The 25478-nt window shown below is 37.6% G+C and overlaps 3 protein-coding genes and 1 long non-coding RNA gene across 8 annotated transcripts; 3 read left to right on the top strand and 1 right to left on the bottom strand.

The window, feature by feature from the left end:
• Positions 1 to 7: 7 nt before the first annotated feature.
• LOC103513084 (protein PF14_0175-like) lies at positions 8 to 4791 on the top strand. 3 transcript variants are annotated; one of them, XM_026826908.1, is made up of 6 exons: positions 9 to 228; positions 610 to 1056; positions 1389 to 1796; positions 1845 to 2146; positions 2437 to 3429; positions 4156 to 4791. In XM_026826908.1, the coding sequence occupies exons 1-6, from the start codon at positions 204 to 206 to the stop codon at positions 4387 to 4389; spliced, it is 2409 nt and encodes an 802-aa protein (XP_026682709.1). In that variant the 5' UTR covers positions 9 to 203; the 3' UTR covers positions 4390 to 4791. The 3 variants fall into 3 exon arrangements, with proteins under 3 accessions (XP_008476214.1, XP_026682709.1, XP_008476144.1); XM_008477992.3 differs by having other exon boundaries at positions 8 to 228; positions 613 to 1056; positions 1389 to 2146; XM_008477922.3 differs by having other exon boundaries at positions 1389 to 2146.
• LOC103512930 (vegetative cell wall protein gp1-like) lies at positions 4529 to 13732 on the bottom strand. Of its 2 annotated transcripts, none has more exons than XM_008477757.3 (4): positions 13635 to 13732; positions 6505 to 6589; positions 6053 to 6121; positions 4529 to 5537 (listed from the first exon to the last, which is right to left on the bottom strand). In XM_008477757.3, exons 2-4 carry the CDS (start codon positions 6562 to 6564, stop codon positions 4896 to 4898), a joined length of 771 nt encoding a protein of 256 aa, XP_008475979.1. In that variant the 5' UTR covers positions 6565 to 6589; positions 13635 to 13732; the 3' UTR covers positions 4529 to 4895. The 2 variants fall into 2 exon arrangements, with proteins under 2 accessions (XP_008475979.1, XP_008476051.1); XM_008477829.3 differs by lacking the exon at positions 13635 to 13732 and adding an exon at positions 12842 to 12866.
• Positions 13733 to 14957: 1225 nt separating this feature from the next.
• Positions 14958 to 18000, top strand: LOC103512842 (COP9 signalosome complex subunit 7b). Of its 2 annotated transcripts, none has more exons than XM_017446753.2 (2): positions 14958 to 15151; positions 16905 to 18000. In XM_017446753.2, exon 2 carries the CDS (start codon positions 16917 to 16919, stop codon positions 17718 to 17720), a length of 804 nt encoding a protein of 267 aa, XP_017302242.1. In that variant the 5' UTR covers positions 14958 to 15151; positions 16905 to 16916; the 3' UTR covers positions 17721 to 18000. The 2 variants fall into 2 exon arrangements, with proteins under 2 accessions (XP_017302242.1, XP_017302265.1); XM_017446776.2 differs by lacking the exon at positions 14958 to 15151 and adding an exon at positions 15550 to 15610.
• Positions 18001 to 23561: 5561 nt separating this feature from the next.
• LOC113469178 lies at positions 23562 to 25412 on the top strand. The gene is made up of 3 exons (XR_003392685.1): positions 23562 to 23634; positions 24677 to 24836; positions 25308 to 25412. It is a non-coding gene; the product is annotated as an uncharacterized LOC113469178 (long non-coding RNA).
• The last annotated feature ends 66 nt before the right edge of the window (positions 25413 to 25478 follow it).

The following is a 25478-nucleotide window of genomic DNA, read 5'->3' as shown; positions in this document are numbered from 1 at the left end:
AGCCAGAAACTTTGAATTTTCCCCATGTCACAGAGCCACATACATGGCTAAAAATTTCTCCACAGACTGTCAAATTATTTTGGTGTAACCAATTCCGTGATCTACAGGAACCTATTTTGATTTTAATTACTAACACTTGATTTTTTGCCGTTTTAACCATGTTTTAAGTGGATTGCATCATTTTTGTGAACAAATATGTGGCCATGAGTGAACTGCCCAACTTTGAAGGTACGAGGGTGTTTTTTTTTTAGTACTTTTACTGATTTAATTACCAAATTTTCCTTTGAAAACCATTCAAAGCTATGTACGAAAGGATAAGAGTCACAAAAGAGAATTATTTTCCAGCCTAGTTTGCTTGGAAGGCTGCCTTGTAAGCGCTAGATTGCGGATTCGATTCCAACCCGGGGCGAACTTTATCCTAGAGAGAAAGTGCCGTTCTCGGAACGGGTGGCTTTCTCCTATCCTTTCAGGTCTTTTTTTGGCACGATAAGACCTATCAAACATTATTACTTTCTATTTTTTCTGTGGACTTGTAAAAAAAATTCGAACTTTGGCCGTGCATTCGAGAGCTCGACACATTATGTGATCTACCAACTGTTCTCCTTTCAGAAGACACTAACAATGATCGAGATGTCGAAACAGATAGCTTGGACAAAGAAAAGCTAAATACACCCATCGAGAACGACAGCTTGGAAAATATCCCACGCTCTAATGAAGCCATCGATATAGACAGCCTTGATAAAGAATGCACCTCCAATGCGGATATTCAAAGTGATAGCCTGGATGGGAAAATGGAAGTAGACAGCTTGAATGAAGGTGGCGAAATAGATAGTTTGGATACTAATATTAAGAAAGACGAACCCTATAAGCCTCGGGTGAATGCGAATTCGAATATCAACCAATCAAATGACTCCAAAGCAGATTTGGACAAGGCTGATGTAAAGAAGGAGGACATTTCACCGCAAATCCAGTGTGATGACGGGTATTGTTTTGATAAGTTTGATCGATTCTTCTCCGCTTTCGATTTCTTTCAAGACCAAACTAAATCGCGAAAAGGTAAAATTATGGACTGGATAGTGAAGGGCTTTATCTAGATTCTAGGATGAAAGTTTACTCTGCTTTGATCTAGGATAGTATGACTCGGTCTGTACGTAATCTTAGCTTGGAGGGTAGTGCGCCTGCCTTGTAAGCGCTAGGTTGTGGGTTTGATTTCCGTCCGGGGGGATCCTAAACTAATCCGGTGCGTTCTCGGAACGGCTGGCTTTCTTCTATCCTCCTTCTCTCTTCGGTTTCGGGACGATAAGACCTCAGCAGTTACAGTTCCCTCAATCAAACCTCTTTAAAAAAGCACTACACTAATACAGTTCGTGACTTCCTTGGGATTCCAGACAAAACCAAACCTGAACAAGGTGGCTATCCCAAAAAGAAAATCCCGTTTATCAGCCACACAATCACACGTAAAGAACGAAAGAAATGCTCTTACCTGGAACAGTACAAGAAGAAATGCTCCAAGAAACTGAAAAAGGTGATGAAAGATACAGTGTCCAAATCTGCTGAGGGCACTAATAGTCCTGCCAGTGATATGTGCTCTGTTGCCTCCAAACAATCAGGTGTTAGTTATACAAGTGAAAGGGATACTAAAGGTAGAGGGGACGTTATAGTTGGGGATTTAAGTGACGAGGAGCAGTACTACTATGATGCGATTCAGAGATATGAACTATGTCCTAGCTCACATAGTAATGTGGGTTATCGGGATGGTTACCATGGAAACGTAAACAATGCTCCCAGTTGCCATAGTAACGCAAGTTGTAATCATCCAAATAGTAACGTACGCTGTTACCGAGGAAACGTAAACACCCTGCGTTGTCATAGCAACACAAGTTATAATCAGAAGAAAGGAAACCATTGTGGTGGTTCACAAAGTAACGTACGCTGTTACCAAGGAAATGAAAACAACGCTCCAAGTTGCCATAGCAACACAAGTTATAATCAGAAGAAAGGAAAGGATCTTACGGGCGAGAAGGTACCAAACTCACAATCGACATCAATGAAAAGTGTGCAAATGCTTTACATGAAGCAAACACGAGGTGTTGGTGACGTTGGTACAGAGAAATTTCGTGATAAGAATTCACCGAAAGTACGCAAGGTAACTTTAACTGGGATACTGGTCGTGAGATACTCCTTTAGTGGAAACAAAGTGGAAACCTACCTTTGTACCTGGAATAGGTACCTACATACCAGATTGTAAATGTAAACAAAATTATATCAATAAAGAGGTGCTCTCTAATTAAACTGTTAGCATAATGGGACACCTTGTTCTAAGCTGACAGTCTAAACAAACCACTACTTATACCAATATACTTATGTAATCAGATTACTTTTTTCGTGATAAAAAAAGTTTCATAGAACAATGGTTTACCTCCTCATTTATTTCAGAAAGCACACAGCGTTCAAAATAGCGCGGTCCGTCGTATACCTGCTCAAATCAACTCAAGTCAAAAGTCGATGACAATTCATCGAAAATTAGCCTCCAAAGTAGCTAGCCAAAACTCTAGGTCAACCTATCCTACAATACGCCAAAGTGTTAATAAACAGTCGAATAACTCGCGCACCCCAATACAGACCACGATAGGAAATGTTGCAAGCGAAAAGTCAACCGCTGAGCTGAGCCACAAATCAACCTCCATCTATCGTCCTCAAATACAAAACAAGGCAAAACAAAAGTCAGTATCAGTCCATCATCCAACTGCTCAAAATATTACAAGCCAAAAGTTAATCCAGATTAACTATCCACCATCCAACGTTAGTAGTCAAGAAACACATTCCAATCTGAATGTACCAAGTGGACTTATTCAAAGCTCAACAGTAAACAAACATAGCGCTCATCAAACTCAGCAAACCAAAAGTAAGCCTTCTGGAATTTCCATCCAAAAAAGCGAGAAGGCTCTGACAAATGCTGCACCCAAAGATAGTGTCATAAAGCGTGACCAAAAAGAAGACTCCAGTCGAGGTTCGAAAGGAAAAGTTGAACAAGAAAGTCAAGTGGAAATAGCACAGCTAGAAAAACATGATCAAGGCTGTACAACTTATTTGCTATCGGAAAAGGCCACCCAATCGGAGGAAATATTCTCTGCCAGCGATCACCCAAAGCCGGGGGAACCTAAGAGACCTGCCACCACCAACGACAATGTCAGATGCAACACCTCAAGTACTTCGTTTCGAAGAACCATGTCGAAAGCGCCCCGGAAGAACTACGTGGAAATTTACCACCAGAAGCGAAATGCAAGAATTCCAGTCGCTCTACCTAAGGCAGTGAAGCCGAAGACAGCCGAAGTCATGGGAGCCAAGGAGAAAACAGCCGTGTCTGTGGTGAAGAAAGAACGAGATGCTAAAACTCCGCATACAGAGGATGGTCCGTCGAAAGCAGGAGTAAGTAGATACTACACTGGGTGGCAAAATTAGCCGAACGCTCGTATTTTTTGGTTTTTCTCAAACTGCTGTTCAGTGTTCATTTTTTTTTTTCGAGAAAGTCATTATTAATGTTATTTGCTGTAAAGTTTAAAACTTATTCCACAAGACCACATACCTACATAATCTGCGAGTAAAAAAAGAAAAATCAAAAACGAGGATCAGTTTTTTGCTGAAAATGCATGTTTCTGGAGGTAAATGTTAACGTAACTTTTTTTTCTCCTCAATATTTTTACACCATTTTTGAACCAGGTGCTTTAGAAAAGAACACAGTACAATGATTTACTAGGTACTGGTAAAAATTAAAAAAATTCTCTGGGCCCCAACCGGAACTTTTTAAAGATCATTCCTTTTTTACATGTATCTCCAGAAACATGCATTTTCAGCAAAAAAACTGATCCTTTTTTTTCTTGCGGAATAAGTTTTAAACTTTACAACAAATAACATTAATGATGGTTTTCCCGAAAAAAAATGTACACTGAACAGCAGTTTGAGAAAAACCAAAAATACGAGCGATCGGCTAATTTTGTCACCCAGCGTATAAAAGGAATTTTATGATATCTTTTAGGAGTCTGATATTGGGCAAAAACATAAAATAAATGACAATGGTTTTAAATTAATGGACTTCTGGGTTCACAAAATGTTTAAATCCCAAAGCTAATCCTACTTTTTCTTTGGGCATTTCAGGGCGAGGGCAGTAAAGTTGCTGTGAAACCGGTAAAACGATATCATTTGAAGAAAAAAGTTTCAAATGTAGACGGCGGAAGTCAAAAAACTGACGACAAGAGACCCATGACTATAGAAGAGGACCAAGAAGATTTACAACTGAAATTACTCGAAGAGAAGAAACAGCAGTTGCAGAAGCAGTTGGAAACTATGAAGAGTAAACCAAGATCTGCCAATGTGGATACTTACCATTAGACTGAAAACCAAACCAAGGCGTGAGACGGAATTTTTCAAGTAAAATAATTTTAGGTGATTCTATATGGACGGTTGTCGTTAAGAAAATAAAGATCACACATTTTTCTGAGGTTGAATAATACTTTAATGATTTAATCCCATGTTTGAGGCTTGTAAAATATGGCCATAAACGTACAAAAAAATATATATTCAGCTTTTTTCCTTCCCCTCCACTTCTTCAAAACTAGATCACTTGAGAAAACTACACCTAAAATATTCTCATTGTCATGGATTTTTTCAATATGACTCATGAAGAATAACTCAAATGTAAGCTTCCGCAGTTTACTTTGTGATTTAGCGTTTCTTTAGAAAACAACATGATATTGTTATACAAAAATATGGCGATCAGGAGCATCCCCGAAACGTACTCTTTTAAAGAAGTAATTTGTACCCATTTCGTTAAAATACAAACAGTTCATCAGGTGAAATCTCCCTCGTACATCTTGGATTGAGAAAACTCCCAATTCTTAGAAGGTGTGCGAAATGCGATTATCTTGCAGATTCTTTTCGGCCAACTTTCTCTGAACATACTCCTTGAAGTTCTTCTCTCGATATGAGGGCTTGTCAAAGTTCCCGCCCACATCTATTGAAAGGGGTTGTACATTCGGGGTTCGTGTGTAAGGGGGTTGTACAGCTGGAGCAGGAGGGACTCTTTGATTGGTGTCCGGTTGGGCGGGGGCAGGTCTATAAGGGGGAGCTACAGAGGAGGCGGTCTGTAAGTCTGTCACAAAGGTGGTATCTCCTGAGGTCGTTTCATCCGATGGCGCTGAAGATTCGCTACCCTCTATTGGTTTCGTGTCTGGGGCTTCTGGTTTGGTATCCGGGAAACTAAGACTTGTAGTACCAGATACAGGGCGGGCTGAAGAGCTATCCGGAATGACTGGATTGTAATCCGGCTGATAATCAGGGAAGCCCGATTCCGAAGGAGTTCCTGGTTTCGAGTCCGGATAAACTGGTTTGGTTACCGGTTTACTGGATGTTGGATGATAACTGCCCCCAGAGGGTTTGCCTGGGTGATCTATCTGAACGTTTACAGTGAGGAAGTTACGTTTGGCCTGATGAACGTTCTTGAGCAGATTTCCGACAGCATTTATGGTTTGAATGGGGATCTGTGGGGAAAAATAAGAGGGTTAGGAATGAAAAATCATCGTAAGAAGATACCGTGTTAAATAATTTCGTTGGAAAAGTCCCCCATTTTAATGTAATGTACCATGTTAAATCACGAAATTCAACAAGATTTTGAAATTCCCCATGGGAATTCTAGATCGTTGGTGAAATATGGGGACTGGGAATCCTATCACATTTCACCAAATATCCAGAATTACTAATCCCCAATTCAGTAGATAAGGATGCTTACTAAAAGTGGGATACATAACAAACATCGTAGAGCATTCTGATATTAAACCGATTGATTACTCACGATGCTCAATACAATTAAATAATCTTTAGGATGGGTTTCACCACCCTTCTTTTTAGTTGCGAACAGCCTGTTAGCTTAACAGCCCTGTTAAACCTATACAAATCAAATGGAACTTAACAGGCTGTTACCTTAAAAGGCCTTATTCTAAGGGCTGAAAAGGTATTGGTGAAATCCACCCTTCTTGGTGTGTTCTCGAGTCTTTACCTGGAATATACTATCAATGAGATCCACGTGTATTTCATGATGTGGTCTAGGTAGAGGAGTGGACAAAGCCTGGGAAAACAGAAGAAAGTTTATTTTATTGATCAATAATAATAATTGATTCAGAATCATCAGAATCGTTTCCACAGTGATAACCACAAAAGGACACTACCGAACGCCTGCTCAAGCAGACATAGATTCAGAATTCAAAGTCGCTTTTTACACTATGTATGTATAGTGAAGTCGCTACTCAATTAATTTATTGATTATATTGATTTCAAGAAATTGAGTATACTCTGAACTCCAAGCATAGAAAGGAAAAAACTTGAATTCTGTCGAGCCCTCAACTCAGGCCCTCCGAAGAGTCCGAAGTACAAGCCTAGTGCGATTCTCAACCGGACAAGTACCTATCACTCTTGATAAAATAATTTGAAATTAAGAAATTTGAAACTCACGTGTTCAGCCTGCACTAGTAAACACACCAAGGATACGAAGACTTGAAGTGGAGACTTCATACTTGGAAATCACGTTTACTAAAATCTGCAACAGAAGAAAAATTAGATTATAATACGTAAAACAAGACGGTACCTACTTGGAGCCTGTTAGGGCTTAGTCTCCAATCATTATTGGAGGTCTCAACATGATTGTAGAACTCAGCCTTAGGTCAGCCACTCACTATTAGGTGGATCTGACAGGTATGGTTGAAAAGGTCCACCTGATAGTGGCCCAAGTTATATCAAACTTGTAACCTCATGGTAGAAAAGAGCGGTTACGTGCCTGGACTCCGCCAGTGTGAGTCCTCGATTACCTACCAAATTGCGACTTTTTAAAGACCATCATTTCAATCAGCCTACCACTTTGGTTATTACGAGATGGTCTTTGGTAAAAACCATGGCGCGTGTAAAATCCAGACAGATCCCGACAATAATATCAGTTATTACAGACATACAAACAATAGTCGGTTCAAATTGGGGTCATCTTTCTTGACGTTCCTAATCGGTGAAATCAGAAATAATCTGCCATTGGAGTTGCAGGTTTATTTACCCAATTATTGGCGAATTCATGGGGATTTAACACGCAATCAATTCCAGCTAGAGATGAACCTGTTAATTATGCTAATGGCTCCGTTGTCGATGGTAGAGCATATGGGGTGACCCTAGGTTAGAGTTAGAGCCCACTATTCGAAAGTGAGACTTTCTTTCGTATGGACAAAATCTCGAAAAGGAAAGTAGGTAATTTAGTAAAAATGGGGATACTCTCATCTGATGCCTTAATACCACTCTGACACCACACCGTATTTGTTGGTACCATTTGTCCACCGTTTCCTAAGTGAATTTGGTTTCAACACAGAACTGTGTATCCCTAGCCTTACTCAATCTGTTTTCTTTAGGGCGCGGCCCTTGTAACACTTTATTGACTGTTCGGATAAAGTCAAGCATTAACTGTTCGGAAGCTAAGGAATTCCAAAGAGATGATTTATACGAAATGCAACTTTCAAAGACAAAGAATATTGTATTCTTTTAGAATACCTTTTTCTAAAACTCCATTTCTATTCATGATCGCACCTCTACGTCCAAGGTTATCCGTCGTGCTTCGATACTGTACAAAATTCCTACAGAATTACGAGCAGGTATACAAAATTCAGAACCAAGTCTACAAAATACCTACAGAAGTATATACTGTACAAAATTCCTACAGAATTACGAGCAGGTATACAAAATTCAGAACCAAGTCTACAAAATACCTACAGAAGTATAAAAAAAAACCGAAGTAATGGGCAAAAACATCGGAGACTTCACATCAAATTTTCGCCATGAAAATTAATGCAAGGCACGTCAACTGTTGATGATTGTACTGGGGGAAACCCAAACATGTAGGAACTCAGAGGGGGTAATTATTTATCGAGAATCCGGGAGCGGAGTGGCAATTATTTACTGAGTAAGCTGAGTGATTATCGTTACGCAAGTGACGCACTGTGAAGTATTGGAACAATGGTTCTTACATAAAAATGGGACCGGACTTGCCCATATGACACTTACCTTCATATAATCCTGGAGACTCACCGTTCCAAGTCGTGACTGCACCATCAAATGGACGTGAATCAGTAGAGCAATAACGCGAAATCACATAGAAATATGAAGGTATACGGTGGTGACAGTAGGGTGTCAGAGTCAGGATCAGTGTGTTTTAACTTCTAATTCTAAACACATTTCAATCAACTTCAAAGTGTTTATTTCTTCTTACAACGCAACGGAGAAGACAAAGTTTGACTGAGTAGATCGCTAAGGATATTACCCATCTGCCCAGCTAATTATAGCTCTTCCTCACTGCTTTGCATAGAGAGCTATCCCTAAAGCAGTCACACACTACCTCTCTACTCGGTTGGACAAAACCTTAATCTGTAAAGTGTAGTTGTCTATCGGCGAACCGTAAACAACTCCATACATCGAGAACTCGTCAAATTGAAACTATAAGATCTAAAATAAGAACTCTTAAGAGTATAAGATCAACAAAAATAAAAATAGGTAGATGATAAATTGAGGAAAAAACTCTCGATCAAGATCTTGATCTCAAAAAGATTACATGGAATTGATTTTAAACCAATTATGTATCGACAGGCACATTCTATTCCACTTGCAAGTCGATAGAGTCCGATAATGTAATCAAGACAGTCAAGACACGAACCAAATCATGGTCAATCCGTGGTCATTCCTCCCTTTGCCAGTGACCTCCAGCAGATTCTTCGGCTCCGGAAACTAGACACGTCTTTGTGACTATTTCCGTCGTAGAGTTGTGACACGCGCCTCGGACCTCTAATTTCTAGAGTATAGGGGTACCTACACCGGGGTACATGTATAGGGGTACATGTACAGAGTATAGGGGTACATGAGGGCTATTCCTCGGACATCAAAAAGGCACAATGTTGCTTATCTACAGTGATCCGTCACAATTTGAACTGTTGTATTAATCGTCTCGTCGCGTCTTAAAGTCGGTGGTTGATGGCCAAACATGCAGCGCGTCAAAATCAGATTATTGCGTTTTTCTAACAATCTTTTTATCTACCATATTATTTGCACCAAGTTTTCAAAACTTGCTGTCCGTGTGTCTGGCAAACTTCCAGCTCTATTGGACCGTTTATTGAAATAATTTATTTTTTTAATTGACAATAAAAAACGTCTAAAAAGGCTCGCCGTAATTGGCAGTCAGTCAAAATCAATCATGTTTTAGAGTCAAGTTCAAACGCTGTAGTGTTCAGGTATCTTATCTAAAGTTCCCTTCGAGACATTGGAATTACCACTATCAGCATTATTTACTTACCTACCGTAATAACTAGCTATCAACCTTTACGTAAGGTTTTACTAGCTTTACAATTTTCCTTACAACCAGTTTTAGTTCTGGAATGGTATCTCTACTCTATCAGCTTTTATAAACGATCCCTACAGTGTAACAATAGGTACTCCTTGCATGTCAAATGCTAAGATCATAAATTTTGTACAAGTTCCCTTTGTAATCTTTGTATCAGGCATTTCACATACATATTATATCAGTAAGAGAATGGCTTGTTTTTAGCTTAATGTAATGTAGGTGTCTTCTGACTCTTTATGTTTACGTCTTGACTCAAGGTTGCTATTCTTTCCTACAATTAGTTGTATAGATTCTAGATTAGGTTGTACAGTATTAGGCTGTAGCTATTGGGCGCTCCATTACCGCGATGTGATTCATATCATCTCAGCATACAGTGTTGGTTTTGTCTAATGTTTGAGAGATTCAGCGAAATTATAGGATTCTATGAGCTATCTATTGAATCAAAATGGATGATTACAATGAGGAACTGGGCACTTTACGAGTCCGAAGCTACATCCTTAAAGGCGGTACATACGCTACGACATGTCTCTCAACTTGGTCTTTCAATAGATCGTTGAGTGTGTACGCGATATTTACTCAAAAGTTCAGGTTTATTGAACGAAGCCTTCTTCTGGACAACTGAGGTACTGTGTAAATTTCAGCGTAAAAGGCGAGATGGCATAGCTAGCTGTTGTCCTAAAGGGTTGTTCCTTACATGCCTATGCCTACACAAAAAATGTCCCAGCTTTTAGAGGATTCCAACCATCTCTAAAGGGATCTTCTGATGTAGTTCATCCTCTAACAAACAGAACATGGCAATGTCCATTAGATAGGTCATATTCAAGTACCACACCTAACCCGACCTAGCTTAACTTTAGTGATAAGATCACAATACCACGATTGTCTATTACTTTAAGAATGTCTGTACTACCTGCTACAAGTGATACATGAGCAATATCTATTTATTATTAGTCATCACCTATAGATCTTTGTGTTTTATCTAAGATTGTCTGTAAACTTGATGCCCGCTAGTTAGTTACTCTTGAAGAGCGGGTTTTTTGCTATTCATGAGAGACTCATGATGGGAGCTAATTAAATTTTACCCAGGGCCGTCTCAAGGGGGTTCATTCAGCCCACTTGTCCCGAACACTACCCAGAATTCTTGTTTGTAAAAAATTCCTGTTCCGGAACCCTGCAGGGGCCTGAGCATTGCGAACTCTTTTTGAGCTTTTTCAAAGATTTGGCGTTTAATAGCGGCCAAACCGTACGTTTCTCGAGGTCCGGCCCGCGGACACTTTTGATCATCATTAAAGTGTTCCCACTAATGAAAGACACGATTTTCTTCCGAACGAGAAGTGGGAACGGACCTTAAGATACGAATGAAATTTTATACGTAATTACGTAAAATTATAATAATATTACATTGATTAAATATTTACTTACAGGATAGATAGGAGCATAGGAGCTATTCGTTTGGCCAAATTGGTCGTTAGCTAGGTCTTAGTTTGGCCGAATGACTGGTATATTGGCAGAAGTTCGAGTACGTAACTGAGACTTCATAATATGACCGGAAACCATTCGTTTCTTTTGACAAAGTCAAGGTAAACTGTTTCCACTTTACTAGACTCTTGACTTCATCTTGAGCTTGAGATGTTAAAGCTAAAGTGTGTCTAATCTAAAGTCGACCGAATCTAAAACTCAGAAGTTTTTTTTTTATTATTATTTTTTTTTTTTTTTTGCTTCCTATTTACTTACAACAGTATTAAACACAAACAGCACGGGTAAACAACTCCCAGGGTATTTAAAATACCGAACATTCAAAACAAAACAACTCTGAACTTTTAATTGATATGTTTTCTTTTATTAAAGTGAGCAAAAACTTTGAACTTAGTTCTGGTGAAATGATTGTACGAAATTCATTGATGAGGGCACCAAATACCAATCAGGTTGAAGGTCACCGAAATGATGATAGAGAAGGTAGACGATGTAGATGAGAATACAAACTGTTCCTAATGTGGTCTGAGATAATACGTGTTTTAAAGTGTTTCGTGAAACAATTATATACATATATTTCAAAGAAAGATTTTTCTGTAATCAAGTGTTTCAAAGTATTTCGTGAAACAATTCGGTATTTAAAATACCGAACATTCAAAACAAAACAACTTTGAACTTTTAATTGATATGTTTTCTTTTATTAAAGTGAGCAAAAACTTTGAACTTAGTTGGTGAAATGATTGTACGAAATTCATTGATGAGGGCACCAAATACCAATCAGGTTGAAGATCACCGAACGGTCAAGTTTACGGCTATTTCTGTGAGGTCACACATAAGTTCACGTGTTTTTTTTCCTGTCGTCGTGCGTCAAAAGGAATAGGATAGAATATACCTTGTTTATCCTGCTGGGATAGGACTGAAAAGTCCCTTTACTGAACTGATATTTTCTATCAACTTGCTTATAAAAAGCCTTAAACAACATATTATAGTCCTCTAGAACCCTAGAAGCTATTCTTTAGAGCTGTTAACCTATTCTTTAGAGCTGTTTGCCCCTGCACCTAAGCCTCGGAGAACCCTAGGAATGAACTTTTTTTTTCAAGTTAAACAAGGTCTTTTGTAATGAAATGTTCTCACCTTTGAACCTATTATTTTCCCATCAAAATATACGAGACCTTGTTTAGACTGCTGAGGTAAAGGGACTTTTTAACCCTATTCGGGCAGGATATACAATGTATTCTGTAATCTAAATTAGGTACCTAGGTACCTGATCTGGATTCTTTATGTCACGTCAACATCCTGACAGTATCACAACAATCAAGGAAACACCTCATAAATCCAATCTCTAAATCCAAATTTCATTTCTCAACTGTGATCACCAGAGATGGCCTCGGTTTCCTAGACTTTCCTCTAATAATATAGTGAGGTAACTTATTTACTCTTTAATCTCAAGTTAGAGATTTAATCACGATAAAACATCAATTAATTCAAAGTAGTTATGTTTGATTCCATCTCGATGCACTCTGACGAGCTTTGCAAGAGATGAGAACTATTTACCAACATCCCCAGTAAGTCAATGGTACTGCAAGTTTGTTCTGTTGCAGCGATTTCCAACTAGTGGCCCGCGAGCCACATGTTGCCCGCCAGACCATTTTTATGGCCCGCGAAGCTTTTTGGTTGGGCCCCATCGGACTTTACTTTTTCTCTTTTACTATGGAGTGGACGAAAATGTGGAGCCCTAACCTGTGTATGTGGCCCGTGAAGTACCTGCTAATGTAGCATGTGGCCCGCATAGCCTCATACACATGGAAGTTGGAAAACTCTGTTCTATAGGAACATCAGAGAGGTAAGAGAAAACCACGAGTGACACAATCCTTGACTTGGGACTCGGTATGGATTTCACGATTTACATAAACATGGTTAGGCTGTTAATGTTGGTGTTGATGTCTTGCTTACCAAAGGTCATAAATACTAGTTAAGTCATCGATAGGGATCTTCACAGCGACACAAGCCAAAGGTTCTGGGGACATTATATCATAGATTTATCACTTTCAAAACCCGATTTACAATGCTGCTAAACATTTGCATAAATGATTTAAAGATTCAAACATCAGCATTTAACTGGACAATGAAGGTAATATCTATGCTATAACAAATGATAAAGCCATTACGAACAAGTTTTGCATCCTCATCTGAGCTTTTATGACCGGGGCTATATTCTGAGTTAAAATTTGGTTTGAATTAAATCGATTGGATCAAGCAAACAGATTGGTCGGTTATAAACTTTACTTAGATTAAAATTCATCCCGTCAAAAACTCATAGCCTTTAACGACCATTACCTTTTAGGTACTATTTGGAGTGCACCTGAACATAAAGTCTGATAATATAGGGACCTAATTTTAACATATTAAAGGATTAGTTAAATACATATCTCACATGCAAAGGTACCTACAAATTTACATAAGTTGAATCATCTCTCTTGAATCAATATTATGTATTAGTCTCTGTCAAATTTTCACCTGCTGAAGGCTTTTTTTAACTCCTGTACATTTTTCTCTTTGGTAGATAATATTGTTTAGAAAAATTGGATAAGAACTCAAGTGCATTAAAATGTGGATAATAAAAGGGGGGAAAAGTAGATACTATTTGATAAAACAACCTCAAACATTCAATAAAACAACAGTTTCAGCAAGACAGGAATGAAAATAACAACAGATAATTACATTCAATTAAAAACGAAATACCTACCGCGCGCGAGACTGCAACTAGATCTATTTCTCAATACAAAACCAGAACTACAGATACTTGGGAGATACTCGCGATCTTACTAGATAAACTAAACAAAGATTTACAGAAAGATAATCTACATACATATACTCGTATTACAGGCAGAATCATGGAGTTGATAGTTGATAGATGATACCTATCAAATAATATTTTGACCAGTTGCCCATTTTTAACTACTTTCAGAAGGACGGGAACTTTGAAATTAAACCGTACAAAATTACAGCAGTTATACACAGGTTACATACAGCTTACAACATAAATCCACAAAAAAATCCTCAACAACAAAAATACAGGACCTACATAAAGTAACAAGGAAATCTTTTTTTAGATCGGAACTGTTCGTGAAGGATCGGAACATCGTTCGTGAAAAGTCGGCACATTGGTCGTGAAAGATCGGAACTTTGTTCGTGAAAGATCGGACCTTTGGTCGTGAAAGATCGAAACATTCGTAACAGCAGTTATACACAGGTTACATACAGCTTACAACATAAATCCACAAAAAAATCCTCAACAACAAAAATACAGGACCTACATAAAGTTACAAGGAAATTTTTTTTAGATCAGAACTGTTCGTGAAGGATCGGAACATCGTTCGTGAAAAGTCGGCACATTGGTCGTGAAAGATCGGAACATCGTTCGTGATATTGCGACTGACATTTTTTTCATAATCTGCAAGCTCTGAAAGAAATAATAAACAAGTGAATTACTGATCTTTACCCTTAACAGATAAGGTGGTAAAGTTTGTTCTTGGAATGACTGGCCTTTTCCTTGAGTGACATTTTGAAATGATCAAGTGCAACTCTCACCCAAGAGGCAATTTTTCATTGCCATGTCTTCTAGACAGTTAGAATGATTAAAAGAAGGGGGGGGATTACGATTCCTACTCACCAGTCAGAAATTCACAGAAGTCATAGTTTGGGTTGTTCTCTGCTGATGGAGTTTTTCTTTTACTCATTCTACTTATGAATTTAAGCTCCTCCAGGAAACTGGCAGTTGTTTTACATCTTCTGAGTAAACTTCTGTTTGTTTTCTTTAGGTCAAATGATCTAGGCAAAAGTATTAGCACAAAACACAATTTAATAAAGGAAAACATGCACCTTACTGGTTTCAAAAGACCCGTTTCCAGTTTTTCCTTTATTTCTCAAATTTTGATAAAAATGATTTTTTGAATATTTCGCGGTTTTTATCAGAAAGAGCTGTACAACATGTGCGTACGGTATTTCTGCATCCGTGCGGTAATTTCTCTATTCACTGGTTATACCACTTTTGCCTTGAAAAAAATAAACAAAAACAAATCGGAAATTCAGAAAAGTGGAAAACTCAAAAGGATTTTCTTCTCAAAAAGAAGAAAAGGTTTTTCTTCTTTCTTCACCATTTTCTTTAATTTTTGCTGTGTATCTGCATTCTGTATTACCTGCTGCTTCAAAAGAAAAGGACAAATTTGTACCAAAGTACCGAGTTCTACTTCAACGAAACAGGTAAGTTGTAACCACAGTGTTCTGAACGGAGAAAAACCCATACAACACCAACATTGCTATAGCTAGTTTGATAACTCCTAATTGATGATTCTCATGAAAAATATAACTGTCCAAATGTATTTTTTTCGTAAAGATCGTCAAAAATAATAAATAATCCGAAAAGATTTTTTTTTTTTAAAAGTATTTCTTCTCTAAGAAATTCGTCCCCAAAGTGTGCGCGGGAAAAATAATGAGATTCAAATTTAGAAATGCGCCCTACGCTTGGCAACATTGCGTGGGACGTAACCAACCATGAAAAAAGAAATTCTTCTGGCTCTTGCTAATCTGATCACATCGTTTTCTTTGGTTTTTGCGTTTTGTATCTGCTAATTTGACTGTTTTTCTGAGTATCCTGTGGTGGTGTAGTGGTCAAGGCGCTCGACTGGTTAACAGGAAGGCGTGGGTTCAATCCCAGCCGAGGTATGGAATTGTATCCTCAATAAAAATACTCATTTCATTAGCGTATAGGTAAACTTGTAATTTGATTTCTATTTTATTTTTATTTAATTTTTTATTTTTCATTTTTGTATGTTTTTTTTTTCTTTTGTATTGTTAGCATTCAGTTTTTTTTTTTATTGTAATAAATGGGACGTTGTCCCGTAAAATTTTGTAAAAAAAAAAAAAAAAAAAAAAAAAAAAAAAAAAATTTAAAAAAAAAAAAAATAAAAATAACTACGTAGGTAGTGTTTACATAAAGTGGAACTTTGAGCAGGGATGTTTGGTATGTAGAGACGATAAGACCTTAGCAGTTACAGTTCCCTCTATCAAACATCTTAGCCTACTTAGCTTAGTTGGTAGTGCGTCTGTCTTGTAAGCGCTAGGCCGCGGGTTCGATTCCCGCCCAGGGCGGCTTTTATCCTGATGGGATAATGTTCGTTCTCGGAACGGCTGGCTTTCTGCTATCCTGTCTTCCTTCTCTCTTCGATTTCGGTACGATAAGACCATAGCAGTTACAGTTCCCTCTGTCAAACCCCTTAAAAAAATGTACATGTACGAAGAAGTAACTACTTGAATAAGTGCAGAAAGTAAAAATGGAATGAAAATATCTAAATTTGAAAATAGGTATAAGTACCTAAGCTGATACCTATTGAAAAATAGTGATAACAAAATGCGTAGATAGGTAGGTACCTATTCGATCTATTTGAGCCCCTAACCCTAACCCAAATCCCTATGGTAATAAGCTCACAGCGCGTCGTGCGATATTGGTAGATGACGTCATCACGGGAGTACAGTGTTGTCGCTAGGTATGATATCGGCGTGCTTGAGACTCTCATGTTCCGAGAGCTGTATCTCACGATCTAGTGAACGCATTTTCTTCGTTTTAGTCTCAATATTTTTTTTAATTTTTATAGTTTTTCTGAGATAATAAAAAAAAATCATGAGAATCACCAATTATCCTAATCTATGTGTAGAGTTAAAAATGTAGTTATGTTGGGCTGTGTTTTTCATTCCAACACAGGTATATCTCTTCAAGTGAGTACAGGGCTACAGGGTCTCAAATTCCAGAAGCAATTCTTGATTCTCCACTAGATGTCATCTTGATATTTCCACAATTTTTACCCCCATTCCTGACACAGAGTGAATTTTAAGTGAAACTGTGTTGATGTGACATAGAAAAGAAAAACAGGCATTTAGTGAGAGTGAGGCTAAAATATTGGTTTTAACAAAAGTTTTGTTGCAACACTAATACAGTTACCCATCTCCTTTGTTATAGAACTCAATCAGTATGGTTGCAGAAAAGGCAAGTGGTGTAGGTACCAATCCCTTAGAACAGTTTGTACTCCTTGCTAAAACAACCAAGGGTGCAGCAGCTGTAGAACTCATAAAGCAAGTACTAGAAGCTCCAGGTATTTTCATGTTCAAAGAGTTAATAGACATGCCATTGATCAAAGAATTGGATACATCTCCTCATGCTGGTTATTATCATTTGCTGAAACTGTTTGCACATGGAACTTATCAGGATTATTTAAAACAAAAAGAAGAACTAAAACTTCCTGAGATGACACAGCTGCAGAAGAAGAAATTGCAAAACCTAACAATTGTAACACTTTCATTAGAAAGCAAATGTATCCCCTATGATAAGCTATTGAAAGAACTTGATATTTCTAATGTAAGAGATTTGGAAGACCTTATTATAGAAGCCATTTACTCAGACATTATCCATGGAAAGTTGGATCAGAGGAATTCTTCTCTTGAATTAGATTTTGCTATTGGGCGAGATATCAACCCAGGGGATGTTACTAACATGATAACAGAATTCCAAGCTTGGAGTGACTCTTGTGCAAATGTCTTGAAAGCTATAGAAACACAAATTGGAAAAGCAAACTCAGAGAAACATCAACATCTTGCACACTCCAATGCTATAGACATGGAGATCCTTAACATTAAGAAATCTCTTAAGAATCAGACCAATCAAAGTCAGGACACTGATGATATGATGGGGAGTGATAATGTGGTAGATAAAATAGGAAAGAAATACAAAATCAAATCAAACCGAGGAACCAGCAATACAAAGTTTTGGCAGAAATGAGGTTTAAAGTTTGCTTAAATTTCAACAACTGATTGAAACCCTTTATTTCTCAAGTTCCAGCTTTATTTTGGAACTCATAGGATTAGGTTATTAGGTTACAACATAATAATAATTTATCCTGCCTTGATGGATCCATCATAAACAGTTGGTTATTCTACAAGTAGGTAGAATTTGATAAAAAGAAAAAAAAAATATTAATTTTGTACCTAAGTTTTGTAATATTTCAAATATGTCTCTCATTATTCTCCTAACCAGTTTTACCTTTGGAATAAAAAAAAAATAAAAAAATAGAATTGTATTTCTTTTGTCATGCTTTTCCATTACAAAGATGCTTTGTCTTTTTCTTCTCCTTTTCCTGTGTACAGAGTCACTGTTTTTTGCAGCCTCTCAATCAGCCCTAACTAGGGTGATTGCTTTGGGCTTACATTTGGTTTTGACTACAAATTTTCCAAGTGTATGCCCTTCAGACTCAACCTTTTCTATTTCTTTAGCAAGGGAAATTCAGGCTGTCATACTCCTTGTTTAAAGTCCCCCAGCCAGGCTAAGCTGGTCTACTCCCTGTTTAACATACTCCAGCTAGACCAAGCTGGTCTACTCCCTGTTTAACGTCCCCCAACTAGACACTTTTTTTACCATTAATAAATTAAACTAAATTTTACCTATGTGCTCATTGTTCAGATCTTAGAATGACCCCAACCTTTCATACCACCCTGTAAATCTTTTCCTAAGGACGGTGTTGCCGAATGTAATGGTAAACAATACAAGTACGGTAAATTTGATCTGTGTCCAATGTCGGTACACGAAAACGAAAATGTGATTATGTGATGGTAAAAATAAATAAATGCCTAAATTTGTACCTAAATTTGGGCTTGGCCTTTCACATAAATATCTTCATACATGACGTTAAAATCTAGTGGTGGTCTTGAATTTTAGAATTTAGGAGCAGCCTAGTTTTGAATCCTTGGAACTTGAAAAAATCCACAGAACATTAGTACGGTAATCCATATCAGCTGTACGGTAACGCACATGTCGATCATTTGGCAACGTTGGCGAAGATTTCACACTTTTTGTAAAAAATAAATTAAAAATGCAAGAAAAATTTTGTTATCAACTATCAACTGTTATCAGCAGATTGATAATTTGATTATCAGTAGTTAATTGTTAGTGTTTTTGTGTTTGTTTGAGAACCCCCCAGCCAGGCTAAGCTGGTCTACTCCCTGTTTAACATACTCCAGCTAGACCAAGCTGGTCTACTCCCTGTTTAACGTCCCCCAACCAGACACTTTTTTTACCATTAATAAATTAAACTAAATTTTATGTGCTCATTGTTCAGATCTTAGAATGACCCCAACTTTTCATACCACCCTGTAAATCTTTTCCTAAGGACGGTGTTGCCAAATGTAATGGTAAACAATACAAGTACGGTAAATTTGATCTGTGTCCACTGTCGGTACACGAAAACGAAAATGTGATTATGTGATGGTAAAAATAAATAAATACCTAAATTTGGGCTTGGCCTTTCACCTATCGTCATACATGACGTTAAAATCTGGTGGTGGTCTTGAATTTTAGAATTTAGGAGCAGCCTACTTTTGAATCCTTGGAGCTTGAAAAAATCCACAGAACATTAGTACGGTAATCTATATCAGCTGTACGGTAATGCACATGTCGATCATTTGGCAACGTTGGCGAAGATTTCACACTTTTTGTAATGTAAAATTAAAAATGCAAGAAAAATTTTGTTATCATCTATCAACTGTTATCAGCAGACTGATAATTTGATTATCAGTAGTTAATTGTTAGTGTTTTTGTGTTTGTTTGAGAATTGATTCATTGTATTACCAATTTACCATCAATGCAATAAGGATTAACTGCTGCCTACTCTTCTACAGCTGGTTGGTTCAATCTGCGAGCAAAAACCAAATCAGTGTACCTACTTTGGGAAAGACACTATTATTATTATATAGGTAGGTACCTACATAGGTAGGTAGATAGGTACCTACATAGGCAGGTACCTACATAGGTACCTACGTAGGTAGTGTTTACATAAAGTGGAACTTTGAGCAGGGATGTTTGGTATGTATCAGTGTACCTAAGTTGGGAAAGAAATTTATCCTCAAATTAGAGAAATGTGTAGGTTATCCTGCAGGTACCTAATGTGTGATTTGGATCAATATGTAAGTAACTCTAAAAGTTCATAATTTTGATTCTGAGGGTATTTAGTCACGTTTCCAAGAAACCAGGGTAATTAGGTAGGTGGTTATCAGTGGATAAAAAAAGTACAAAAAAGTGAAAGAATTTCCATATTGTATCATCAAACATTCTTGGAGGACAATGTAATGTTATGCTTTTCCTTTTTTGGTCTAGAACTGAATGTGGAGTGAAATATGTACCTATTTCATTTCTCTCTATAAGTACAAGAAATTCCATTTTTTTTTTTTTTTTTAAGGAAAACTCATTGTCAACATAATCTGTATGTACCTACCTATGTCTATTTTTTCCAGCTCTAAACCATGCAACATTCAAGCTTAGATGAGGATGAGGAAGATTTTCCTGGACTTTTATTACACCAAGTGAGTTTATTTAATTTCATTGTACCAGAAACTTTTGTTTGTGAACCTTTTTCTCCCTTGATACATACTTAGTCACTTTGTCAGAAAAAGGTTTTAATATCATTTGGTCCCAGATTATTTACTCAGGTAGATTCTACTAAGGCAAAAGGAGTTAGGTACCGTACCCACCTTCATTGCGAAATAAAAGAAACCATTAGTAGGTAATTACGTAACGTGAAGGTCCAACTAATTAAGTTAGATATAATCCAATATACAGCTACAGCTCATTAAGACACCCAGTGCTTTGTCTAATGAAACCCACTCCATATTAGAGAGAGATAGACAGCCAAGAGAACTCACACCCTACCCACTCCATCACCACTTTCTAACCATTTCTTTAATCTCCTTCCAGGCAGCCCTATGGGAGAATGCAGAGTTGTTGGAAGATCTTCTTGAAGGAGATCAGATAGCTCACATCAACAGTCAAGACTCATGGGGACGGACACCTCTGCATACAGCTGCCATGAGGGAATCTGGATGTCTCCGGGTTCTACTCCAAGCAGGAGGTAAACTTTTTCTATCTTTTTGTTATTTCTTTGTGTTTTTATTTTCAAGACAATGAAGTAAGTAGGAATCTTAAGGAATTTTTAATTGTGTTGAGCATACTTAAATGCTTGTCACAAATATTGCTCCCCAATTATTACATCTAGATAAATATTATGACTTGACTTAGACTCAAACGATCAACCCTCTAGATCCAAAGACCAATGTGTTAATACTACATCACTGAGGTTGGTTCAGTAAAGTAAGTAGGTACTTATTTAGGTGGTCAATATAAAGATTATTAAAGGATTGGAGTACCATTACTTGTGTAGGTGTAGTTTATCTGAATCAATAAGGATAGTACAGGAAACACAAGTTTGGACACTAAAATAAGGTGGGATACTTTGAAGAAATGATTTAAGCTATTATTATTATTATTATTATTATTTTTTTTTCAGCTGACCCAAATATCCCAGCAGGGCCCAGATGTGAAAACAGGGTAAGTTTCAAGTACCTATATCTAATTATCTTCCTAGGGGAGTAAAAAAAAGGTCAATAGGTTCAACATAATATAAGTGTTGACAGAATCAATATTCTCAGTGCAGATCATTACCATCCAGTAGTGAGCTCCTCATAGTAAGTATGCTATATCTTGAATGCCTCACATCTCACATGTAATATACCCATGTAGTAAGTAAAAATACATACAGGGTTCATGTTTGACTTATTAAGTAGTTATGAGGTATAATAAGGACATATCAGGGACATACAACCACCTCATCTTTTTGTTTTGCCCTCAAACAGGTCTTCTATTTACATCAAAGTCTTAGCTCTCAGTGCACCCAGAGATAGCCAACATCACAATGTGTGTTCTGTCAGTCACCCATCCAGCTGCTCACCATGCTTAATGTTTCTTTACTTTCCATACACAAAAAGCCCACTCCGAGGCTTAGGGGCAAACAGCCTAATACCTATATACTTACCCAACAAGTTATTTGCGTATTTTTCATTACCTATATATTCTAATTGTGTAATAAACAACTTAGCAACCGCAAAATTCTTTGCTGAGAGTCGATTCAACTTACATACCTACTTGGCTATGCATGTTTCTGTTACTTTTTAATTGATTTTATGTATCCTGCCCTTGTATCTTCTGTCAGTTCTCATTATCAAGTACTCCTATTACACACATGGTAAACCTTGATTGCACTATTGCACCAGTTCATGCATGAACTGGTGCAATAGTGCAATCAAAGTTTACCTACTTGGGTAGGTATACCTACCTATGCTATTTATTTCATTACATTGTAAAAATGGCTTTAGAACGCTCCAATTAACAACTACCTAACACTGAACAACTACCTAACACTAAATAAAAGGAAAAACACGCTACATATTTATCTACTTGTAACTTTTTTTTTAGTAACTAGACTCGAGAGTTAGTAGGTACCTATAGTACATATACTCTATAGCTAGTCATGAAATTGTAATTGAATAATGTAAAGTTCAATACTTGTTAAAATTACTGTATCAAACTTCAATACATATAAAAATAGCTGAACACACTGTAGCTGTACATTAAAAGATTTATAATGGCGAGATGTTGAAAATTTTGTCGACCAGAAGGTGTTGCGATGAAAATTTTTTTGTTGGCTCTGGGAATCGATCCTGTGGAAAGGAAGCGTGCTACCACTGGGCTAACGGCGTGTTCTATCCATGAAACGCTTTGTCCTATGTGCTTGCTTTTCTGCAATATGAGTGAAAGCGATTTTCTTATGTTTATAACTCGTTTATGAAATCCCCCCACCTTCATTTTTTTCTAGTGCCTGTGAGAGTGGTAAGAAACCCCTGGTCAAATTGCTATTGGACCATGGGGCTGATGGCAGGATACATCCGGTCACTCGATATTCTCCATTGTACATTGCAGCCTTCAAAGGTAACCGATACCCTAATCGATATAGCGCTCTCAAACTTTCTTCACTTGGCGGGGTGGAACGCCACCGCGCTTCTTAATGAAAGTTGCTAATGTTTCTATGCAACCTTTGTGGTCAAGTATCACACTATGCTTGCTCGATTTAAGTCCTGAATTCGATTTTTACTTAGCCTCATTAAGACAACTGAGTAGAATCTTTCCATAGTTGGGGGATTAGCGACCAGTGCAATGGTGACATTACCAGAGTAAAGAGAAAATACATTTACATATACATATACAATATACATAATATGGAAATTTTACAGAATTAGTGCAGGAGACTGACGAGACTCTTAGTAATGCTGTGATATTCTCAAAAACTACGAAGACGCTCTCAGCTTCACCACAAAGAATGATTAAGTAATGAATGATATTTTGAATTTCGGTGTAACAGGTCACAAGGATATTGTGGAGCTCATACTGAAGACATTTCCCGAGCTAATACAGCAATACACCGTAGAGCGATGGCTACCTCTACATGCGTCGGTTATCAATGGCCATGTGCCCGTGGCAGAGTTCCTACTCAAATATCCCTATCCACAACATCTCATGTCTACCTTCAAGTAAGTCAAAGAGCCAATCTAGTTAACGGAGGGTAGCGTTGTAAGCACTAGGTCGCGCGTTCGAGTTAAATGTGTAGGTACTTGTGTGTTAAGTGCGATATATCGGGGCTCTTTTGTTTTAATTATTTAATAGATTGATTTTGAAGTTGTGGTTTGTGTATTAGTTGGTTTACTCCTTTTAGGAATTGGCAGAGAAATAGTACCTAATACCTGCGATGAAAATCCGGAATGTGCGTTTGAAGCGTCCAGCTATTTTGTGGATGATGTTGATGAACATGATGATGGTAAGTTAGAAGATCAGTCATCACTGTCATCAGTCATCAGTTACCTTGTTCCTCTGCATAAATATTGGATAGTATACCTATAGTAAGATTAGCCAAAACCAGTTGGCCTCAAAGCGATCACTCTAAAGTTGATATCAGCTTTAGAGTGATTGAGAGGCCGACGACAAACGCGTCTGAACATGGGAAAAGGAGAAGAAAAAGAAAAAGAAGAAGAAAAAGAAGAAGAAGAAGAAGATTTATAATAAAATTATCAAAACCAGAATGAATTAACTTTGATAGAAAGCACAGTACAGATACCAATCAGCAAGAATCGATCTTGAATAAAAGAAAGTAAGAAGTGATTGGATGCACATATTATTTTGTATTATGATTCAATAATAGAAATATGTATTAGCTATTAGGTATGTAGAATTACAGTAATTATTGCTATCTACTATAAGTAAGTAGAAAGGAATGTCTGATTAGATTACTACCGCAATTTTTTCAATACTTTTAATCTTTCTATGCTAACTGTCACGTTATTTCTCATCCAATCAACAATCCAGTAGTACGTGTTGGTGGATGATATACCCTTCACTTGAATCGCTTACGGCTTGCTACTATATGTAGATAAATAACTTTTTGATCTACTTTCTCCAGGAATAGCGAACTTTTCAGGCGCATTCTTGCAGTATTGTTGCCGTAAAGTGAATAGCAGACCTCATTGACAATCGAAAAGGACCTTAATGGGTCTCCAAAGATCTGATCATTAACAATCCTAAAGGACCTCAATAGGGCTCCAAAGATCTGACGGAACACCAAAACTATTCAGAAACTATCCTTTATGTGTTGAGGAAGATCAAAGTCAGACTAACGGTGATCGGTGATTCATAAATTGAACCTATGAACCCTAGAAATCCTAGAATATTGTCCATATTTTATTGTATAAGATATTCATTTCGATGAGATTCATTTACTTATTCCACAGAGTCCACAGATACTGCGTATAGAATCATATATTGCGGTTATCGCGTAACAAAGTGCAATCTATCTATTGTTTCAGATGCCCGGGAACAATCACGGTACTCCTCACACCAAGCTCTGAGAGAGGCAGTCCTATCCGGGGATCCTAATCTAGTCAAAGTCCTTCTGCATGAGTTTCAGCCTGAAACTGAACTCATTGTTAACTTGGCCCCTAATGGCGCCACTACCCTACTATATTGGTAAGTATGGGCTCTTAAGTCCAGTGCACAAGCTCCCAAGGTTGGCATTTTTTTTTCTTTTTTTTATTTTGTAAGTGTGGGGTTTTTAATCCCCTGCACAAACCCCCAAGGGTGGTTTTTTTTTTTTTTTTTTTTTTTTTTTTTTTAAGACGAGTGTTTCACCGTCGTTTTCTCGTCAGATGGGCGATAAGAAACACAATACTTCCCTCTTGGGTTTGGGTCAACAACTCAACGCGAGAACACTATAAAATAACCCTTTCAAATATTGCAATCGAAATAGGAGTGCATTTTTTTGTTGGCTCTGGGAATCGATCCTGTGGAAAGGAAGCGTGCTACCACTGGGCTAACGGCGTGTTCTATCCATGAAACGCTTTTTCCCATGTGCTTGCTTTTCTGCAATATAAGTGAAAGCGATTTTCTTATGTTTATAACTCTGTTTATGAAATCCCTCCTCCTTCATTTTTTTCACAGTGCCTGTGAGAGTGGTAAGAAACCCCTGGTCAAGTTACTATTGGACCACGGGGCTGATGGGAGGATACATCCGGTCACTCGATATTCTCCATTGTACATTGCAGCCTTCAAAGGTAACCGATACCCTAATCGATATAGCGCTGTCAAACTTTCTTCACTTGGCGGGGTGGA

Source organism: Diaphorina citri, unplaced genomic scaffold, assembly GCF_000475195.1.
Source record: "Diaphorina citri unplaced genomic scaffold, Diaci psyllid genome assembly version 1.1 scaffold3, whole genome shotgun sequence".
NCBI lineage: Eukaryota > Metazoa > Arthropoda > Insecta > Hemiptera > Psyllidae > Diaphorina > Diaphorina citri.
Note: the sequence above shows the minus strand (reverse complement) of the source record. Positions and strands in the feature narration are given on the sequence as shown.